We start from the raw sequence: 20,993 nt of genomic DNA on the forward strand, positions 1-20,993 counted from the left end.
TCATGTGAAATACTGGGATGTTTTCTTTCAGCTGAGAGAGTTGAAGTCTAAAGTCTCATTCACAGAGATAACGATTGGCCTGCAGGAGTTCATCATTAGCTTGTTAGACCTGGTCCAGTCAACTCTTAACACATTTTTATGGTTTACTCTGACCAGTGAAATGCTGAAGTGAATGTCACCCCCTGGACTCTTCAGAAGACACCCCAATGAAGCTTCTGCTGGGACTGGTCATATCCACCAGCACTAAGAACTCCAGTGCATTTTTCCTTCAAAAAGCAGTTTAAAATGATGGGAAAAGGCTGGTGAGATAGAAAAGAATCATATGCATTGTGCCAAATTATTATGAATTTTCAGATGAGTAATAAAGCCACAGATTTGTGACAAGCTCAGAATCCTGTTGCATCTTATTGTGTCATGGATAAGCAGCACTAAAAGTGGACCACTATTTTATGCCAGCATCAAAATGCCCTCCAATATCTCTGCTAACCTCAGCTGTCAAATGACCTCTTCTTGGAGAATTAACCTCTTTGGGGCAAAAAGTCCTGTTCAAGTCCCTACCTTGCACTTCTTTGGTGCCTTCTCTCCTATTGCATTCCTTGCCAAGCACAGTTTCTTCATTTCTGGGATGGTTTTCTTTGTAGCAATGCCCTGTGCCTGTTGCTGTTCTCAGGGACTCTGGAGCAGGGAGGGAAACTCAGAGCCCTTCCCACAGGTTCAGTACAATTCAGCAAGAGGTCAGATGCACTTCTATACCACGGACACCTCGAATTTGGCTCTTCTTACACATTGAAACATTTTACACAGGAAAACCCTGCTGTTCCCACCTGCCCAGCAACAGAACATAACTCATCTTGCAGAAGCAGAAGCCCAGTCTGTGTGCCAGTGGCCACAACAGGCCAGACTCCTTTCCCACGTGCCAGCTGATCCACAAGGTCTGCAATGCAGGTTCCTAACCACTGGAATGCTGCAAGTTCATGTGTCCTGTGTTTTGTCCTTGCAAGCCCCACACTGACCAATTAATGACACAGCTTTGTTCTGAACATTTCCCAGAAACATCTAAAATCCTTTTGAAAGGTTTCTATGCAGTTTAGAGGAACCAACAACTCTACTACTTCTTTGTTTTAGCTACTGCAGTAAGGGGAGCTCCAAGTCACTCTCAGGCTGCTCACTCTTGCTTTAGGAAATGACTTGACTGTTACAGAGGCTCATTTTTCTGGGAAGTGGCTCTCTACTTCCCTGCATTTCTTTGCAATGCTGTAAAGCTGTTTTGGTTATGAAGTTGCTTCACTTACTCAGTCTTTCCCAGTTGTTTCCCTGTGTTCCCTTAAGACACACTTTCCCTTGGTATTGTTTTCACACTGTGCTTTCCACTTCAGATTAGGCACCCAAAAAAGATCAGGCTGTCCTGAGTGCTGTAACGTGTGAGGGATCCCAGCCACAGCTCCACAGGAAAGATGGGATCCTTCACTCTGCCTGAACAGTCAGTTTACCCAAAATGCAGAACTCAAGTGCAGTTGTAAGTGCTGCTGAGGCCCCTCATCTTTATGTGCACCAGCCCAGCTAGAACTCTGAGCCCTGTCCCCCAAAGGTGGGCCCTTAGCCCAGGAAACCAATATTTTCCATCCATGTAAGTTACTCAGATTGGCATCAGAAAACCAAGTTTATGGGTAGGACTGATACATCCTTGGAGTGTGTTCTTAACTCAACTCACAACTTTATTTGGACATGGGAGCCATGAAGCAAAGCTCTTGATATGTGCAATTTAGCTTGATATTGATAACCAGCATCCTGAAGGCCTCTTGCTTGAGATTTTACCTCTGTTAATTCCAACACACTGTGACTTTCATCTGCAGGATTTGCACCATTCCTAAAATCCTGTAATACTTATGTCCTTTAGAGCAAGACACTTCTAACAAAACTATTATGTTCCAATTAAACCTGTTTCCCTTAAAGAAAAAAGTATAAAGATAAAATTAGCTTTTGAGACTTCTGCCAAGTATTTCACGTCAGATAACTATTCCCCATCCAGATTCCATGCTCTGCAAGGCACCAGCAATTCCAGGTCTGTTTGGCCTGCACAGCTCCAGCAGATGTGGACATGTGTTTGTCAGCTGTACGAGGAATGAGATTTCTGTCCCATTTTCCAGGCTAAGACCCAGACCTGCTGCTGCAATAGTTCACCTCAGCTTTCAGAATATACTACCCCATATTACAAGAAGCTCAACATTACAGACCCCCAAATTCTTCAGGAAATGTTAAAAGGTCTGCTAAACCTTTTTTAAATCAAGTAGCGAAGAGATAAAATACAACTAAGCATTTACAGTTCTCAAGACACTACATCTGAAGTGGTGGTACTGGAGACCACAGCAGAGTGTTTTCCCGTTGCTTTATTAAATTTTATGGTGGTTGATTTGACTTTAAACCTCTCTGGTGCAACCAAGACTCTGCAGCATTGTCTGGAGCAGTGAGGGGTCTGCAGTGGTGGCTTTAAACACTTCCCACACAGGGCATCAAAATTCAGCTGAGGCCCAAGGATAGTGAGGGTCGTACTTGTGACAGCTCAGACGATTGAAGAGGAGCCAGGAAGAATCCATGCCTTGCTTTTATCTTACTTTACCCAACCTACTCTTCGGAACACCAGTGCCAAACTCCCCTGTGTTCTGACCCTTGAGGTGTGGGCTGTTGCATTCTGGATTGAACTTGAGGCCAAAGGGCAGGGACACGCCTCCATCCCAGCTCCCTGCCTGCAAATGCAGCTCCTCCATGCCTGTGCTTCCTCAAGTCCCCAGAGTTCAAGGACACCTAAGTCTACATTTATCTCGCATTTCAAAGTAGCGTAACAAGTTGAAACTGTAGACAGAGCTAAGGCTGAGCTTTGAGGCACTGGGGCTTTGCAGGCTTTGAAGGCAAAGCCTTCAGCACTGCAGACACGTGGTGGTTCTGCTGCCTCAGGAACACTTTCAGGGACACTGGAGCTGTCCTAAAAGTAAGAACTTCAGGTTCTTTGAAGAGTGTTGCAGCTCAGTCTTCTGACATTAAATGAAGTGTTGTGCTTAAAATACCCAAGGCCTCTTTTGAAAGCTTCTGAACCACACTTGACCTCAGTTTTTCACACTGTCCACCTTCAGATGTTGGCCAAGGGACCAGCTCGTCCCTCTCCAGGTGTCAGGAAAGCTGTAAACAAATAACTCAAGGGCAGCAGGAGGGAGGTAAGTAGCCTCTATAAAGCAGAGGAAATGTTTTTCCCTCAGACAAAATACATCTGAGCCCATACATCTCAGTCCTGGCACCAGCCTGCAGCTGATTATTTTGGGAAAAAATCTGTGTTAATCTTTGGTAACAGACAGCTTTAAACTCTCATCCTCCAGCTGCTTCAATGGTTGCACATGAGCCAATGAGCAACAAGAATGCTGCTGAGAGGCCAGAGCGGGATGTAAACAAAATTATGCCGTGAGTTTTAAAGAGGAGGATATAAACTAAGCAAAGCAGGATTCACTGTGACTTCCAGTCACTTCCATCCATGTGAAGAAGTGCTCCTTATACAGGATTTCTGACCTTTGCTGGGAATACTGAATTGGTCTTCACTGGTATCAGACCTGAGGCTGAGCACCTTCCTGGGAGCAACCTGCCCTGCCCAAACTGCAGCATTTCTGGACAGCCCTGCTCACCCAGCAGGCAGGTGCCAGCAGCTCCCAGCCTGAGCTCTGCACAGCTCGTGGCCTCAGCTCCACATCTCTCAGCGAGCTGGAAACAACTGCAGCTGGCACAGAGCAGTGCAGGGAATCCCAAAGGAACCATCACAGGAACTGCAATGCCACAAGGAGGTTCCTCTACAATTCACATAGTCAGTAGCTAATTTAAGCACATAAATATTTGTTCCAGGGGAATTCAGACCTCTTTTTATTTATAAAACAGTGAAATCAACATGTTTTACAACAGTCTCTTGCTCTCTCTGCTAAAGATGTGTTATTTAGGTACCCTTAGTTCAATCAAAAGTTAGTGCTAGCAATTCTCCCTGTCTCTAATAATTGCTGAACACCCTCCAGAAGTGAACACCTCATGGTGTTCAAAATATTACTGGCCATCAAGTTTCAATTCATTAAACTTGTTTTCAAATTCTACTTTTGCATGTGATGGAAAGTTACACTGCAGTGAAAAATCACACCCAGCTTAGTAAAAACAATCCCAAGCTTCATTTTGTTCTGTGATAAGGGGTCTGCAAGGGGTGCACAGCAAAGAGATTTTCCAGTTCAGCCTGTACTGGAAGCAGGCAATTGATAAGCAGGGTCCCACGGTGCCCTCGTGCCATGGAATATAAGTCTCACCACCATAAGAAGATTGTTCAAAGCTTAGAATCCCAGAGAACATGTTTTTTTTAATGTTAATGTTATGATACATAGCTGGTGAAGGGCTTTTGAGCCGTAATTAATTACTGCAGAGGGAATAGCCTGGCTTTAGCAGCTGGGAACGTTTCCAGGACTCCACCATTAAGCCCAGTTTGTGAACAGAACTAGGTCAGACAAACCTGGTCAAACCATAAGCAAAATGCAGTGGTGGAAATGTGCCAGGAGCCCTTCCTTGTCTCCAGACAAAGAGCCTGTGGGGTTTATTGCATTTTTATGAGGAAGCTGCAGTTACAGAAAGGGGGGATGCAAGGTGATGCATACAGGCAGGAAGTAGCAGGGCCCTTCCAGGGAATTCTTCCTGGGATGCTGGCACAGCCCCTGCTGCAGCAGCAGAGCCCTGTCTGCCACACTCCTCCAGCTGCACTAATGGGAGGTGGTATCAGCGAGCTGTGAAGCAGCTCAAAGACCTGACAGACACACAGCAAATCCCACCAGTTTCTACAGTGACTGTGTCCCACATGTCCCCTTTGGGGACCCCCTCCTGACACAGCATCAGGGGCTGACTGTGCTGCAAGTCATCCCAGGGGGAATTCCTCACCTGGGAAAGCTCAACGGTTGGAGTTACTACACCAGGTAAATCTCACTGACTTTGAAGCTAAAAGTTCCAAAGAAAGGCAAATCGAGGTGACACTGATGTGAAACACACACAGAAATAAGCACCTTCAATACAACTACTGCCTTTGGTGTCTGGCCAGGCCTGATTGGAAGAAGCACCAGGGCTGCACTCCACATGTTCCTGCTGGGAACCCAAGGGTACAAGCATTAAAGTGGGCAATTCTGCACAGCCACAGAGTTTGCTGATGACTGACAGCACTTTTCTTGGACAGGCTGCCTGTTGCACAGCTACAGTGAGTGCTTCCTGTTCTCTTCTCTGTAGCCAGCAGGACCAGGGAAATGACTGTTCCACAACTGAGGCACCTCAAGTGCTGTGTCCAGTTCTGGGCCCTCTTGGCAAGAGAGGCACTGAGGGGCTGGAGTGTGTCCAGGGAAGGGAATGGAGCTGGAGAAGGGCCTGGAGCAGCAGGAGTGGCTGAGGGAGCTGGCGGGGCTCAGCCTGGAGAAAAGGAGGCTCAGGGGGCACCTTCTGGCTCTGCAATCCCTGCCAGGAGGGGGGAGCTGGGACAGGGGGTCGGGCTATGCCCCAGGGCACAGGGACAGGAGAAGAGGGCACGGCCTCAGGCTGGGCCAGGGCAGAGGCAGGTTGGACATCATCAGGAATTTCTGCCTGGAAAGGGTGGGCAGGCACTGGCAGGGGCTGCCCAGGGAGGTTTGGAGTGCCCAGCCCTGGAGGTGCCCAAGGCAGGACTGGCTGTGGCACTCAGTGCTCTGGGCTGGGGGACAAGGTGGGCATCAGGCACAAGGTGGGTTCCAGGGGCTGGGAGGGCTTTGCCAAGGTGGGCATCGGGCACAAGGTGGGCTCCAGGGGCTGGCAGGGCTTTGCCAAAGTGGGCATCGGGCACAGGGTGGGCTCCATGGGCTGGCAGGGCTTTTCCAGCCTCAGGGATTCTGTGGCTCAGTGATTCTGAAACTACAGTCTACTGGTGGCTGTGTTTGTGATGTTAATACTCACACACACGAGTGTCAAGGGCAAAAAGAACAGGACTTCTCATCTGAAATGTAGGGAAGCACCATGACCAGCCCTGGCTGCTTTCCTCAGCTTTGTTTCCAGGCTCTTTTACATCCCTTTACTGATTAGTAATGGCTCACACCCCTCCTAACACCAAAGAAAACGTTTTGCTTTCTTACCAGACAAATGATTTCAAGCTGCTGTGTAAACTGTGCAATGTCACCAAAAATCCACATTTTAGGGGATGCTGGGTTAGCTAATTGCACAATGTCATGCTTTTAAAATAAGTCACATGGACCTTCCCCAGCAAAGGTTTTGCCAAACTGAGTTGCTTTCAGTTTCCTGTGTCAATTATCCTGTTTCGTCATTTTGTATCCCTGGATGTCATAACATACAACTTGTTATTAAACTTTAAGGCAAATGTTTTAAAAGATGAGTTTGAACTAATCTAGAGTGACCTCCTCTCTGTTTTTTCTGCATTAAATCAATAGCCCAGGTCTGAAAGTTCAAAGGCAACAACGGAGCCTACAATTTTCCATAACTTTCCAAGCCCTGTCAGAGTTCCAGAGCTGAAGTGAGACCTGAGCTTAACGTGGAATTATGTGGTGAATCAAATATTGATTCTCCGTCAGGGTGACAACAGCAGCACACTCAGAGACACTTTCAGAGTAATCATATTTAGCCATGATAAGGGCTCAATAAAGTGCTGAGTGCCTCAGAACTGGCACATGAAGCTGTCACTGGATTTGCTCTGCTATAACATTCAGGATGTTAACTGAGCCCTGACTCAGGGGTACCAATTGAACAGGTTTTTTAGTGTGTATGACTCAAGTCTTTGCTGCCATGAAGCTGTCTAAGCTTTGGATAGCTTGGATAGAACTTAGGACCTAAAACCTCTATCTGAAGGCATTTATTTTCACTGTAAACACTTCAAGTCTCTGCTTTAAAGCTGGAACACAGAGTGTTGTCAGCCTGAGCAAAGCCACAGCACAATTCCAGACCTGAACAATGAGTTTGGTTTAACACAGAGGGCAGTTCTGCAAATCTGTCAGTATCATAGATGGTTTTACAGTGAAATTTCGATCAACAAGGAGCCAAAACTTGGGCAGTTCGAGAGATGGTCCATTTAAATAGTTCAGAAAGTTTCTGGCTAGTGGAAATTCAGGTTCCTGGGGCTAGAACTGAGAAGTGACTCTGGGATTGCGTTCCCCATCTGGTGAACACATGCAGTGGCCGCTGGTTCAGTGCTCTGAGCACAAGGCCAGGATGTACCTCACTTCTGATTAGAAAACCCTTCAAGCAGGATAATTAGGCCTTGCAAGGGGTTTGAGCTGTGCTCCCACCTCCAGAAAAGCAGGTTGCTTTTGCCATCCCACCTTGTTTCAAGCAGGCTTGGTACAGAGCAGCATTTTCCCTGTTGGGACAGGAGCACTGGGGAATGAGCTCCAGCTTTCACAGCCGCTCGTTGTTGCGAGTCCATAATTAGTATTGTTTGAACTAGTTGGCATTGCTCCTAGAACAGATTTCACACTCCCTGAATGAGGTTAATTCATTAGTTACATTTGTTTCAAAGCCTCTTGAGCAATGTAATCACTCTGTAATAGCAACTGACTGACCCAAATATTTACCCAGTAATATACCAGAATTTCATCCCAATTTGTTACGAGAGGAAGCTTCACCTATTTCAGTTTTTATCTTGTCTGCAGAGAACAGTGAAGATAATTCAGGAAAACTTGAGGTTTCCTCCATAGGGGTTTGATTTCAGTCTTTATGGCAATACCAGTATCAGTAGGCACAAAGATGCATCTCTAACACTCTCCTGTAATTTTCCAGACACTCCCTGCATATCCAACAAAGCACTGCTCACACCAACAGTAATCACAGGGAGAGCCAGGCTTTGAAACTGTGAACAGACAGAATGAACCCAGTTAAGTGAATTGTTGCTCACAACCATCAGCTGCATTTCTCTTTTAACTTCTCCTCATTATGTTCTCAGTTTTCTCAGCTAATCCCTTCCCCTGTTAGCTCTACAAATGAGTCTCTGTGTTAAGCTGTCTGTGATGTTTAATTTGTATTAAATCCAGGCACAGATCACGATAGGCTGTCTGAACACCGGTTTTACTTTCCCCCCCCAATCAACATTTCAGCTACTGGACTGGTAACTGAAAGCCAGTGCTGCCTAACCCACAGCCATTCAGCTGAACATTTCACTCAGCAGCCAGGAAACACGTTCCACCATGTCCTGCAAAGCATTAGAGCAAGGTACAGGGAATGTTTAAATGAAATTCCACGAGAGTTCTCCATTCCCAAGATCTGTGCTCAAGCATCACCTGAATGGATTGTGAATCCTGCCTGCAACTTCTCTGTGGAAACTTCTCTACAGTCTTATTTACATTCAGGTCAAACTCTGCTGTTTGTTTTTGCATTCAGGCTCAGTTCCAAAAGCAGAATGTAACTGTCCATATGCCCTCAGTCCAAGTGCATCAACTGGGACTCCTCAAAATCCTTTCCTTTGCCTTCTGCAGAGTTTGGTGGGCACACTGGGAACAGCAGGAAGGGGATAAGCCATGTCATGTGATGGGAGAAAGAGCTGTTTGAGATGTTGATTCAGTGCTGCCTTCCAGTGATGGATGCCTTCAAGGAACAGGGCACAGAAAGCAGAGGGAAGCCATACAGACTGGCCTTCTGCAGCCACAGCAGTGAGAAGATTTGGCAGATGGGGAGGAAGAGGAGGAACCCAGCACAGATGGAACTTGGTGATAGACCTGAGCACAGAAGCAGCTGCAGGGGACCATGGTGGAAGCTTCACTCCTGGAAGGCTTTCAGAGAGGAAAACCAGTGACGGGAGGCTGTGACACTGGCACCACTCTGTCTGCTTCACTAAAAGCCCATCAGCCCTTCCACACCTGTAAAACTGTCTGAGTTTCGTGACCTCCTCAGAGGAGCAGCAGTTTCAGCATTCCCCTGTGCAGTGCCCGAGTTACCCACGTCCCAGACCAAAGGAAAACAAATCTAAATTCCTTTAGTGCTCACAGTAAAAGTCATTCCCTGCCAGTTCACATCAAGGCTGATGGAACACTTCAGATGCCAGAGTCTCCTGAACAGAGTTTGAGAGAAAAGAGATGTATCCAGCACCACTGTGTGCACCACCAGCAGCATTTCAGGCTAATCTCAGCTGCAAGCACAGCAAAATACCACTTATTGTTACAGATTTCTTACATGAGAAATCTACGTAAGCTGCAACAGTAGCTTATACTTTGCTGTGATTTTACAGAGCTTACATGAAAACTATTATGCAGCAAAAAATCGGGGTAGGGAAAGCTGCACAGAAGGACTATAGATCAAAATGTTACAAAAAGGCTTTATATTAACACGGGGGTTTAATGCTTCAATGACTTGTGTGCAGTAGTTGCATTCATTTACTACTCCGGGAGCTGTTTTCCATGAATTTTAGAGCTGGAAGAACAAAAAGCATATGGCAGCAGTGGAAACAATCAGCCCCACATGCAGCAGAGGTTGCTGCCTGACTTTTGGCTCTGCCACTCACTTTGGCATGTTCTGAAAATACAAGTAATGTGAGGCAGTGCCTCTGCTCCAGAGGGAGGAAAGAGGGAGAATTATAATTTTCATCCAGTTTTCTACATATTCAAACAGTTTAAGGTGAATGAAAGCAAAAACCCCCTTATGTTTCACAAATTTTTGTCATCCTCATTAATAGCCTGAGGAAGAAGGGACTATATTATTCCTGCATTTTTTTCTTTATCCACTCCAGAGTTTCCTGGCAGAATTAGTAAACAAAAATGAGAAAGCTAATGAAAATCATATCGATTTCTGATGCAAAGGAAAAGGGAAGAAGACAGGTGTCTGTGACCCTCAACTCTTTGAAAGAGCAGAAGACAATTCTTGTAGCAGACAGCAACCAGCACTTAGAAAGCGTCAGTTCCTCAGCTGGAATTAAACATTCCCCTACCTGATGATGGGAATGCAGGAGTTTGCAGTGATTATCTGGGAAAAAATAAGCTCCTTTTGGTACCTGAAATGCTCAGCTGTGCTTTTACTGGTTGCAGCTCCTGCACCTGCAAGAGGGAGCCCCCACTGAGGGCACCCCATGCTGCTGACACCCTGGGGATGTGGTGACAAGACACTGTGTTGTGTCCTCCTTCCCCTCTGCCGTGTTTCCCTGCCATGGCAGGGACACCTCCCACTATCCCAGGGTGCTCTGAGCCCTGTCCAGCCTGGCCTGGGACACTCCAGGAAGAAGTTCAATGTCCAAGTGTCACTGGGACTATTTAAATACCAGACATTGGTTCCTGTGTACTGCCTAAAGTGAAAAGCCGCTTACCTCAGGCACAGTGGCTGATGCAATACACGACAGAATTCCTTGGAGGGGACTGATGGACACTGATGGCTTTTACTGGTTGCAGCTCCTGCACCTGCAAGAGGGAGTCCCCACTGAGGGCACCCCACGCTGCTGACACCCTGGGGATGTGGTGACAAGACACTGTGTTGTGTCCTCCTTCCCCTCTGCCGTGTTCCCCTGCCATGGCAGGGACACCTCCCACTATCCCAGCGTGCTCTGAGCCCTGTCCAGCCTGGCCTGGGACACTCCAGGAAGAAGTTCAATGTCCAAGTGTCACTGGGACTATTTAAATACCAGACATTGGTTCCTGTGTATTGCCTAACATGAAAAGCTGCTTACCTCAGGCACAGTGGCTGATGGAATACACGACAGAATTCCTTGGAGGGGACTGATGGACACAGAACCACAGTCATTACCTGAGGGACCTGCCTGCAGCCTCCATCCAGTTCTGCCAGGGCTCGCAGGGAAGACCTGGAATGGAGCATCAACAGATGAGCCAGGGAGCAAAAGACACCCAGTGGTGTTGCTGATGACACAGCTGAGCAGTGAGTTTTAAGATATCCCCATTCTTCCTCTCACCACCAAACTCACAGAGCTCTTAAGCTCTTTAGGTCCAGTCATAGTCACCCATTATAGCAGCAGAGCAGCTGTTTCCACCCTGGGGATCACATGTTGGCATCACTTACATTCCCAGACCTTCTTAAATAGCAGCAAAACAAAGCAGTTTGGATTTTTTTTCTAATACAGGTCAATGAATTTGATAATCACGGAATCCCAGACTGGTTTGGGTTGAAAGGAACCTGGAAGCCCATCCAGTCTCACCCCTGCCATGGCAGGGACAACTTCCTCTGTTCCAGGTTGTTCCAAGCCCTGTCCTGGGACACTCCCAGGGATGGAGCAGCCACAGCTTCTCTACCCAACCTGTGCCAGGGCCTGCCCACCTTCACAGACAGGGAAGAATTTCCTTCCAATATCCAATCTAAATCTGCTCTCTTTCAGCTTTAAGCCATTCCCCCCTTGCTCTATCATGGTGCCCAATTGCATTAAGTTTCCAAAAACCTTGACTTCTTCTGTTCTTCCCATCATTCCCAAGTGGCTAATACTCAAGAAAAAGATTATTCAAAGTGATAAAATATTTTAAACTCACAGAAATGTAGTTGCAGGTCACATTAATTAGACTGGAGGAAGGAGCGTAGCTGGTTCTCAGCCCTGCCAGGCCGGAGCTCCATATCCAAATGAGGGCACCTGGGGGGAAAACTATTGGAATTACTGTATTCCCTGCTGTGGTGTGTGTGAGCAGAATGGGTGGATGCAGCTTTCCTGAGGCCACCCCAGATCAAGCTGTTGCTGTGCTGTTTGCTCCACATTTTACAGCTTTGGAGCTTGAATCCATAAAATATCGATCCTGAAGATGGATTAATGGAGGTCAATGCCTGACTGTGGGCACAAAACTCCTCACTGGAGCCTTTCCAGGGCTCCAGCAGACTCCTGGTGAGGGGTTCCTGCCCTTCCCTGAGGGATCCTGCTATTCCCTGAGGGATCCCTGCCATTCCCTGAGTGATGCCCCCCATTCTCTGAGGGATCCCCCCATTCCCTGAGGGATCCCTGCCATTCCCTGAGGGCTCTCTGCCAGTCCCTGAGGGATCCCCCCATTCCCTGAGGGATCCCTGCCCCTCCCTGAGGAATCCCTGCCATTCCCTGAGGGATTCCCCCATTTCCTGAGGACTCTCTGCCCTTCCCTGAGGGATTCCTGCCCTTCCCTGAGGGATCCCTGCCCCTCCCTGAGGGATCCCTGCCATTCCCTGAGGGATTCCCCCATATCCTGAGGGCTCTCTGCCCTTCCCTGAGGGATTCCTGCCATTCCCTGAGGGATCCCTGCCCCTCCCTGAGGGATCTCTGCCATTCCCTGAGGGCTTCCCCCATTCCCTGAAGGATCTCTGCCATTCCCTGAGGGATTCCTGCCATTCCCTGAGTGATGCCCTCATTCCCCGCTGGATCTCTGTCCTTCCCCGAGGGATCACTGCCTTTGCCGAAGGGATCACTGCCCTTCCTGGGGGGATCACTGACATTCCCCGAGGGATTCCTGCCATTCCCTGAGTGATCCCCCCATTCCCTGAGGGATCCCCCCATTCCCTGAAGCGGTCCCGGGGTGGGGCGGGGCGACTGTGAGTCCCGCCCTCGACCCCGCCCTCCCTCCCCCGGCCCCGCCCTCCCTCCCCCGGCCCCGCCCTCCCTCCCCCGGCCCCGCCCTACCACTCTCGGCCCCGCCCCCTTCCTCAGCCCCGCCCCCTCCGGGACTACATTTCCCAGCGCGCCCTGGGGCTGGCGAGGTGACGTCACTGGCGGGGGGCGTGTCCCGCGCGAGCGTGGAGCGGGGCGAGCGGCGAAGGACGCGGGGCGAGCGCGCGGGGGCGAGGCCGGACCGGCCGGGAGGGACAGGGACAGGGACAGGGACCGAGCAGGGCAGGGGACAGCGGGACAGGGGGCAGCGGGGCCGGGCACAGCGGGGTAGGACAGGACAGGGCGCCGTGAGGGGCTGAGCAGAGGAGCAGCCGGCGGCGGCGGCGGGACCCGGGCCGGCCGCGGGTCCGGAGCGCGTCCCCGCCGCCCATGGGGCCGGGGGCGGCCCTGTCCCTCCGCGCCGCCGCCGCTGTGCCCTGACCGCGGGCGGCGAGGCCGAGGCGCTGCGGCCGGGCCGGCGGGGGGCCGGGCTCGCCCCCGCGGGGTCCGTGCGCGGAGGGGCCGCGGCGGCCGCACCATGAACTACCAGCAGCAGCTGGCGAACTCGGCCGCCATCCGCGCCGAGATCCAGCGCTTCGAGTCCGTGCACCCCAACATCTACTCCATCTACGAGCTGCTGGAGCGCGTGGAGGAGCCCGTGCTGCAGAACCAGATCCGCGAGCATGTCATCGCCATCGAAGGTGAGCCGGCGGGGACGGGGGGCGAGCGGCGGGAGGTGCGCCCTGACCCCCCAAGCCTCCGCCAGCCCGTGGTTCTGTTCGCGTAAACCTCCGCCAGCCCGTGGTTCTGTTCGCGTAAACCTCCGCCAGCCCGTGGTTCTGTTGGCCCCCCCAGACCTCTCCCCAGCCCGTGGTTCTGTTGGCCCCCCCAGACCTCTCCCCAGCCCGTGGTTCTGTTGGCCCCCCCAGACCTCTCCCCGGCCCGTGGTTCTGTTGGCCCCCCCAGACCTCTCCCCGGCCCGTGGTTCTGTTGGCCCCCCCAGACCTCTCCCCGGCCCGTGGTTCTGTTGGCCCCCCCAGACCTCTCCCCGGCCCGTGGTTCTGTTGGCCCCCCCAGACCTCTCCCCGGCCCGTGGTTCTGTTGGCCCCCCCGAAATCTCTCGCCGGCCCGTGGTTCTGTTGCCCCCCCCCGAAATCTCTCGCCGGCCCGTGGTTCTGTTGCCCCCCCCGAAATCTCTCGCCGGCCCGTGGTTCTGTTGCCCCCCCCGAAATCTCTCGCCGGCCCGTGGTTCTGTTGCCCCCCCAGAAATCTCTCGCCGGCCCGTGGTTCTGTTGCCCCCCCAGAAATCTCTCGCCGGCCCGTGGTTCTGTTGTCCCCCCTAGAAATCTCTCGCCGGCCCGTGGTTCTGTTGTCCCCCCTAGAAATCTCTCGCCGGCCCGTGGTTCTGTTGTCCCCCCTAGAAATCTCTCGCCGGCCCGTGGTTCTGTTGCCCGCCCGGAATCTCTCCCCTGCCCGTGGTTCTGTTGCCCCCCCCAGACCTCTCGCCATCCCGTGGTTCTGTTGCCCCCCCGAAATCTCTCGCCGGCCCGTGGTTCTGTTGCCCCCCCAAAATCTCTCGCCGGCCCGTGGTTCTGTTGCCCCCCCAAACCGTCCCCCAGTTTATGGTTCTGTTCCCTCCTGGCCTCCCCCTACCATGTCCCTGTTACCCCCCCAAAACCCTCCGCCGGCCCGTGGTTCTGTTGCCCCCCCAGACCCTCCGCCAGCCCGTGGTTCTGTTGCTCCCCCCCCCCCCCCCCCCAACCTCTCCCAGCTCATGGTCCTGTTCCCTTCTGGTCTCCCCTACCGTGTCCCTGTTCCCCCTCAAACCTTCCCCAGCCCCGATTCTGTTCCCCCCCCTCCCCAAACCTCCCTCCCATGAGTTTTTGGGAGTCGGGGGGGGGATGTTTCAGCGTGGTCCCCGTCGTTTCCTCCGTGCTAAATGCCCAGGGTGGCCCTTCGGTTGGGATCTGTGGGATTTGGAAATTGTTTTGGTATTTGTACGCTGCTGCTGCGGGGGGGAGAGAGCAGCGGGATTCTGCGGCCCGGGATGCAGGGAAGGAGGACGATGATGCTCGATGTGCCTGCAGAAGGGTTCGGGAAAAGGCAGTTTTCTTGTGCTCCCTGCGGCGTGTGATGGAGACTGTGTGGGCTGCGGTTCAGGGGTGTGAAGGGGATGAGCACGACGCGCAGCGGGGTTACAGAGCCCTGTCGGTCTGAGCAGCGGTGTAAAAACAGGTCGGGAGGCAAGATGGAGATAACAGTCCTCTGAGCTTAGATTTATGTGCATCTATCCCTGCAGCAGCTCCTTGGAGTCTTGGACTGCTTAGGATGTGCTAAATGAGATGAAAATCACCTGCGTAGGGAAGTCCGCAGATATTTTTCCTTAGTGCAGTTAAAAAGACCAAACAGTGTTAGCCAAGAATATGTGTTTTAAGGTGAAATTTCAGTGTTGTTTTGCATGATAACTTGCTGAGCTTCACATCGTGTGTTTCTCCAACCGGACTGTCCTGGTGGTGTTCTGGAAGGGATTCAGGGCAGTGGAGTACAATGTACAGCAGCTGAAATACAGCTGCCTAATCCATCTCGTGTTGGTGGCCTGGCTGGTCCTTAAATTCTACGTAATCAGAAAGTCCTGATGGAAAAGCTGCTATTGAGATTGTTACTGGAAAGATTTATTTGTGTGCCTCTTGAGCAGTGCAGCTTGAATGGACAGGCAGCATGTTTATTGCTGGTAATGTTTTGGGTTTGGTGTGTTTGTGGCGGGTCACTGGGGCTGGCAATGCCTGTCACTTAGCAAAGAACACAGTCCCCAGCTAAGGATCCACATCTGATCGAGCCTGTGGTATTGATTTGTGCATGTTCTCTGTTTCATGAGCTACTGCTGAAGTTGTGGTGTGTGGCTGTTGGTGAGTCTGGGAGAGTCCTTTGCCTTTTCTGTCTTCTAAAGAGATCAAAACTTGGGAATCTCTTGTGGGAAGGCTGTGGCACAGGCACTGTACCGTTCTCTGTGCTGCTGGTGTTGGGATTGCTGCAGGGTAAATGGTGCCTTCAGCACAACGGTTTTGTAAAGTGGTAATTGATACATGTTTATGTGGGAAAAACTTGTTTCTTGAACAAGATGCTTGGGATGTAGCGATGTGCTGAGTTTGTGTGGCAGGGGGAGGAGGATGTGCAGCGCTGTATGTGGTTATCTCCTTAGCATGTGACTCGTGTTAGTCTTTTCATTTCTGTTACCTAACTGAGACTCAGCTCATTTGTCAATCACCAAGACTTGAAAACCAAAATAGCAGCCTGCAAACATGTTTCAGAAGCAGAGCTGATGAGTAAAATCTTTGTAGACAATTTGCTGTCGAACTTACTTTGGACACTGAGTCGTGAGAGCTGCAGCTCTGATTGATGGGAACGAGTTATCTAGAAAAGGAGTGTGTGTCATGTCTTTTCTGTTCTGAGTGTTCCTCAACTAGCTGTTAAATATTAAAAATTGCATACAGTCTAGGCAACAACTCACTCCTTTAGATTATAACTCCAGCAGGGTGTATTTTTGACAAACCTCCCTCATCTGACTGTTTCTCACTCATGGCAGCTTTTACCTCTGTGTAGTATTTCTGTGTTACATGCAGGGAAAACAGGCACTTGCATTGCAGCAGTTGCATTCCAGTTTGGCTGCAGAGAATTCAGTGTTGTACTGATCCTCCCCAAGTCACAAAGCCTTTTGGACTCGAGGTTCCCTGACAGGGAGGAATCGTGGTGTGGTTGGTGGGAGAAAATATGAAGTAACATTTTGCTGAAATGGCTCCTTCCAGTGCAAGGAGGGCTGTGCCCTGTGGAGAACAGAGCGTGGTCTTGTTACTTCAGGCTGCTTTAAACCCAAACTCTGACCAACACGTGCTCCCTAAACAGCTCAGATTTAGCTCTCCTGCTCAAGAGAGGTTTGACAGCTCTGGAGAAGAACATGTTTGGAATCCGAATCAGTGAAGTAGAGATGCCATTACTGCTGCTCAGAATTTTCTGCCCAGTGTAGAGTGCCCTCTCTTCCCAGCACTTTGGGTTTTATTGGCCATGAAAACCCTCTGTAGGTTTCTGCTATGACTGTCTGGACATACTCAGACCAATGAATATTGAGAGAGTGTGACATTAAAACTCCCCTTTCAGCTGCAGCAGTTCTTTATATTCGAGTACACGAGTTCTGTCTAATCTGAAGAGAGCAACTGCTAAATTAGGTGCTAAATTGACATGTCGATATTTATTGCACAGAGGTTTCTTGCCGTGTGTTATTCTCAGTTACATGTGACACTGAGTAAAACAGTTCTGGGTGATACTTCACTTTGTTAGTTTTTCCTCAGTGCATAAAAGTGCTAAAACTCAGTTACTTTCAGCTTCTTGCATGTCAGAGTTGCAGAGGAAACAGTTTAAAAGCTTCCACTTCTGTGCTGTATTTTTTGTATGGAATTCATACTAAGTAGCCCGAGCAGTTTTGGATGTTGGACTGTTATATTGGCTTTGTAACAGTGTAACTAAGATTATTAGTCTGTTGTACAGCCTTTACTGCAGTAACATCTGCCTTCACATGGTCTGTAGTTCACAACGTCAGTACCTGATCAACATTCAATGTATGCTGTGTGCTTAGAAACGGTGGGAGGAAAATCTACCTTGCTTTCAGGGGTTTTTAAAGGGCTGAAATCCCTTGTGGTGTCCAGGTGTGCTGATCTGTGAGGGGAGGGCACAGCTCAGGAGGGTTCCAGTCTCCATCAACCAGCTCTGTGTTGTCATGAACCTAAGAATAATGGAAAACCAGGGAAAAGTGGTGTCAAATTTTAGTCCTTCATGAAAGGACTAAAATCCTTTAGCCAAGATGACATTATTAGTAGTCTATAAAAACACTTACTAATATATTTATTACTCCCATGCTGATGCAGCAAGTGTTGAGTACCTGCAGCAGTTTGCTGTGCTCCGTTGCCAAGCCCATCCAAGTGGGGAGTAGCCTGGATCCTCTGCTGGTAAAACAAAGCTTAAACAGTGAAACTTTAAGATATTGACTTAGTTTGCCTTGTGAGACTCAAGAAATAAACTAAGTCTTAGGGAACGTAAGAGATTGTACATTTGGGAGCCGTTGCTCAGGGCAGTGCAGAGGTGCACTGGGTGGGTGGGAGGAAATATAGTGGAGGGTACAAACTGATTCTCCAAACATCCTTCTTGTTTCAGATTCCGGGGAGAATGTAACAACATGAGAATGCTTTGGTTTGGTGGTTTGGGTTTTGTTTGTTTTGGTTTGCATTTTGTTTGTTTGGGTTTTTTTTAATGTCGGTTTGCTGGGGGATTAGATCTGTGTGATTCAGGCACAGGGAATCTGAGCACACACCCGGTGCATCAGTGTGTGCAGGAGCCCTGAGCGGGCACGGACACAGCGGGCACTGACTGGGGTGAGGACGGTGCCAATGGGAGCCCGAGCAACGTGCTGGGGACAAGTCTCTTCGTGCCTGCCCAGAGGGGCTGTGGCTGCCCCAGCCCTGGGAGTGCCCAAAGCCAGGCTGGACAGGGCTTGGAGCAACCTGGAGTAGAGAAAGGTGACTGGGACTGGATGGGCTTTGAGGTCCCTTCCACTCAAACCATTCCTGGATTCAGTCTTGTTGTTTGCAGATCTCCAGAGTCAATAAACTGATGAAATGCAATCCACGTTTTGTAGTTTTTGTGGGATCCAGTCTTGTTGTTTGCAGACTTCCAGAGTCAACAAAGTGATGAAATGCAGTCCATGTTTTGTAGGTTTTGTGGCTAATATCAAAACGGGAAGATGTTTCTTCTTCATCCGGAATAGAGCAGATTTCAATGTGTGAATAACCACCGAGATTCCAATTCTTGGTATTAACTGTGCTTGCACGTTAAAGTAAATGTTAGGTTTGGTATTTGTGTCTTAAGTTACTTATGTCTTATCCCAAGTTGCAGTGACTGTGCTTTCTGGCTTTAACTTCCACGTTTCATTGCTATTCTCTGGAAAAGCTGCAGGATTAAATATCAGATGCTTTTGAGCGAGTGCACGAAAGTTACAGCTCAAGAGGAAAGCCTTGAACCGTTAATTTCTGAGGATAACTTCTCTTTCCCCCAGGCAAAGAAGGAGACCTGCTGTGGATCAGCTGATGTTGTTGGAACAAATGTGTTGTGAGGCTTTAGGTTTTGCAGGGAGTGTGCTGGGCTTCTCCCACCGTTTGCTTTGGGGGATTAGTTGAAAGCAGCAGGCAATAGTGCTGATACAAGAGTTCCTGCTGCTGTGTACACACATCACTGTTTTTATTTCTGTTTAAATTGGCAAACGGGTCTTACTCCCTAAGAAGAGGGGGCACTTGGCAAGCCAGTGGATTGGACACGGGATTTGCTTTTGCTCAACTCAGGCACTTGGGAAAAGGAAACACTTTGGGACATGGATTGCTTTGTTTATGTTCCGCATTGTCCCGAGCCAGGCGCACAATGGCAATTGTGGTTTCTCAAAGGTGGTGCTTGGGATAAGTGTCTTCACAAGACTTTGCAACGGAGGTGTTATCCAGCACTTGAGATAGACACGGTCTTAGTCTTAACTTTGCCACCTGAAGGGAGAGATTTGTGTCTTGGATCATGTTGTGAAAACTGATACGAGGTATGTCATGAATCGCTAATGTTTAAGGGCTGCACATAGAACTGACAGGCTCCAGTATGTTTGTAAGCGAAAATAAAAGCCCCACATTTTTTCTGACTAATGGTAGAGGTTTGGAGTAGTGCCAGACTGTTGAACTGCTTCTCCCCAGGCCTCAGGAATACTGTTCTCTTCTGCATCACTGTTGGGAGGTGGGTTTGTCCTTGCCAATAAGCAAGGGGAAGGACAGTGCTGACATTTTTGGCAAGTCTTTGAAGAAAAGGTAATATAAGCTCCAAAAAATCTCAGAACTCGGTTGCATCTCAACTGTGTGACCTTTTGCTGACTGCATTTCAGATGTGCCTTGCTGCAATTGTTAGTTTTTATGTGAAGGGTTTTCTCTGTGACCTTCATACCCACGGCTTTACATCGTTTGTGGAACAAATCTAAAATGATTGCTTAGTGATCTGCAGTGGATAAAGTTTTCTGTCCTGAGAGAGAAAGCATTGTATTAAATAGTTTTGGTAATCCTAACGTCTGTGGGAGTGAGGGATTTGTCTTCTGTTATTAGTTTTTGTCCTTGACTGCCTCCCAGCACTGTTTGTGCTTTGTGTTGCCTGTGCTGGAGGGCAGCTGTGGCTCAGCTTCTCTTCTGTGTTACTGGTCCCCACACCGTGAAATAGTTCAGTAAAGGCAGTGCCAGATGTGGGCAAGCTGAGATGTTTGATGTGGACAGACTTCTGTGGTTTCTGTGCCATCAAGTCTTAGTTTCCTGGGTGTGACCTCAGTCTGGGGAGAGGGGATGCTTGTGGAGCAGCAGGGTGAGGGTGAGGGGGTGCCCTGCATGAGCCAGGAGAGCAGAGGGGGAAGGATGAAGATTCCGAGCTCTGTCCTGAAGTCTGTGTGGTTTGGGAGTGGTGCTGCGACTCAGATGAGAGCACTGGTGTGATGAGTTGTGCCACTCTGGGAGAGCAGCTTGGCCTGGGTTCCTCCCCCCATGCCTGGCCTTGGTGAGGTGTGTTTTGGGGGCTCTTCTGGGGGGTTTTGTGTTTTAGTTTGGTTTTTCTTTTTAAAGTCTGAATTCCTCCCTGGAACTTGAGGGCATCAGCAGAGCTCTGAGCAGCCCCCAGGACAGGAGAGACACGGGCAAGGTGGAGACAGCCCAGCAGAGAGTGGTTTTAGCTTAGCATGCTCTTATAAGGAAAGACTTTCCAACTACTTCTTAGTCCTCTGGACAGAGCTTTTGATGTGAGGTTGTTGGGAATTCATTTGTGCTTCTCTTGTAATTGTGATAAGGTTGTAAATGCTGCACGACTCTTGTGACACCTTAGAAATAAGGTAACAGGGCTGTCTCAGCTGTGTTTTGGTTAACAGGGATCTATGAGTGTGTTTAAATTCCCAGTTCCAAGATGGAAACAGCAAAGGTTGTCCATTTTTCTTGTTGGTAGCAAGTCCACTGTGGGCAGGTGGCAAGTCCAAAGCCCTCTGGAAGTCTTTAATACCTTTTTTTTTAAGTGGATGGAAGCAGATGTGTTACTTAATCAGTATGTGCACATTCAACCTCATTAATCCTGTTTCAGGGTTCTGACTAATGTATTTGGAGCCTGTATAATGGTACAGATGAAAGGCTGGTGAGATGGCAACACATTTCTAACCCAGGGAATGACTTGTTTTTTCACTTTTCTTTTTCATTGCTTAAATAAGCTTCATTTAACCACTTCAGGAAGCAAGTATTGAAACCACAGGGTTGATGTGTGTGAAATGTGCAAATTCAGTGGCTCCTTTAGTAACTTTCAGTTTACGTAGTTGGACAATGAATGTAAACCCAATGATTAGACA

At 49.3% G+C, this 20,993-nt stretch overlaps 2 protein-coding genes across 5 annotated transcripts in view; one reads left to right on the forward strand and one right to left on the reverse strand.

Moving 5' to 3' along the window:
• Window positions 1–10,505, reverse strand: part of TRPM8 (transient receptor potential cation channel subfamily M member 8) — a 103,561-nt gene extending 93,056 nt beyond the window's left edge. For both annotated transcript variants that reach the window (XM_071562359.1, XM_071562358.1), the window contains exon 1: window positions 10,316–10,505. The gene's annotated coding sequence lies outside the window, so the exon portion shown is untranslated. The remainder of the gene's footprint in view (window positions 1–10,315) is intronic.
• Window positions 10,506–12,709: 2,204 nt separating this feature from the next.
• The window catches only part of AGAP1 (ArfGAP with GTPase domain, ankyrin repeat and PH domain 1), a 320,698-nt gene continuing 312,414 nt past the window's right edge, over window positions 12,710–20,993 (forward strand). For all 3 annotated transcript variants that reach the window (XM_071562998.1, XM_071562999.1, XM_071563000.1), the window contains exon 1: window positions 12,710–13,254. In XM_071562998.1, the coding sequence (XP_071419099.1) occupies window positions 13,092–13,254 (163 nt within the window). In that variant the 5' untranslated portion in view covers window positions 12,710–13,091. The remainder of the gene's footprint in view (window positions 13,255–20,993) is intronic.

Source organism: Pithys albifrons, chromosome 8 (assembly GCF_047495875.1).
Source record: "Pithys albifrons albifrons isolate INPA30051 chromosome 8, PitAlb_v1, whole genome shotgun sequence".
Taxonomy (NCBI): Eukaryota; Metazoa; Chordata; class Aves; order Passeriformes; family Thamnophilidae; genus Pithys; species Pithys albifrons.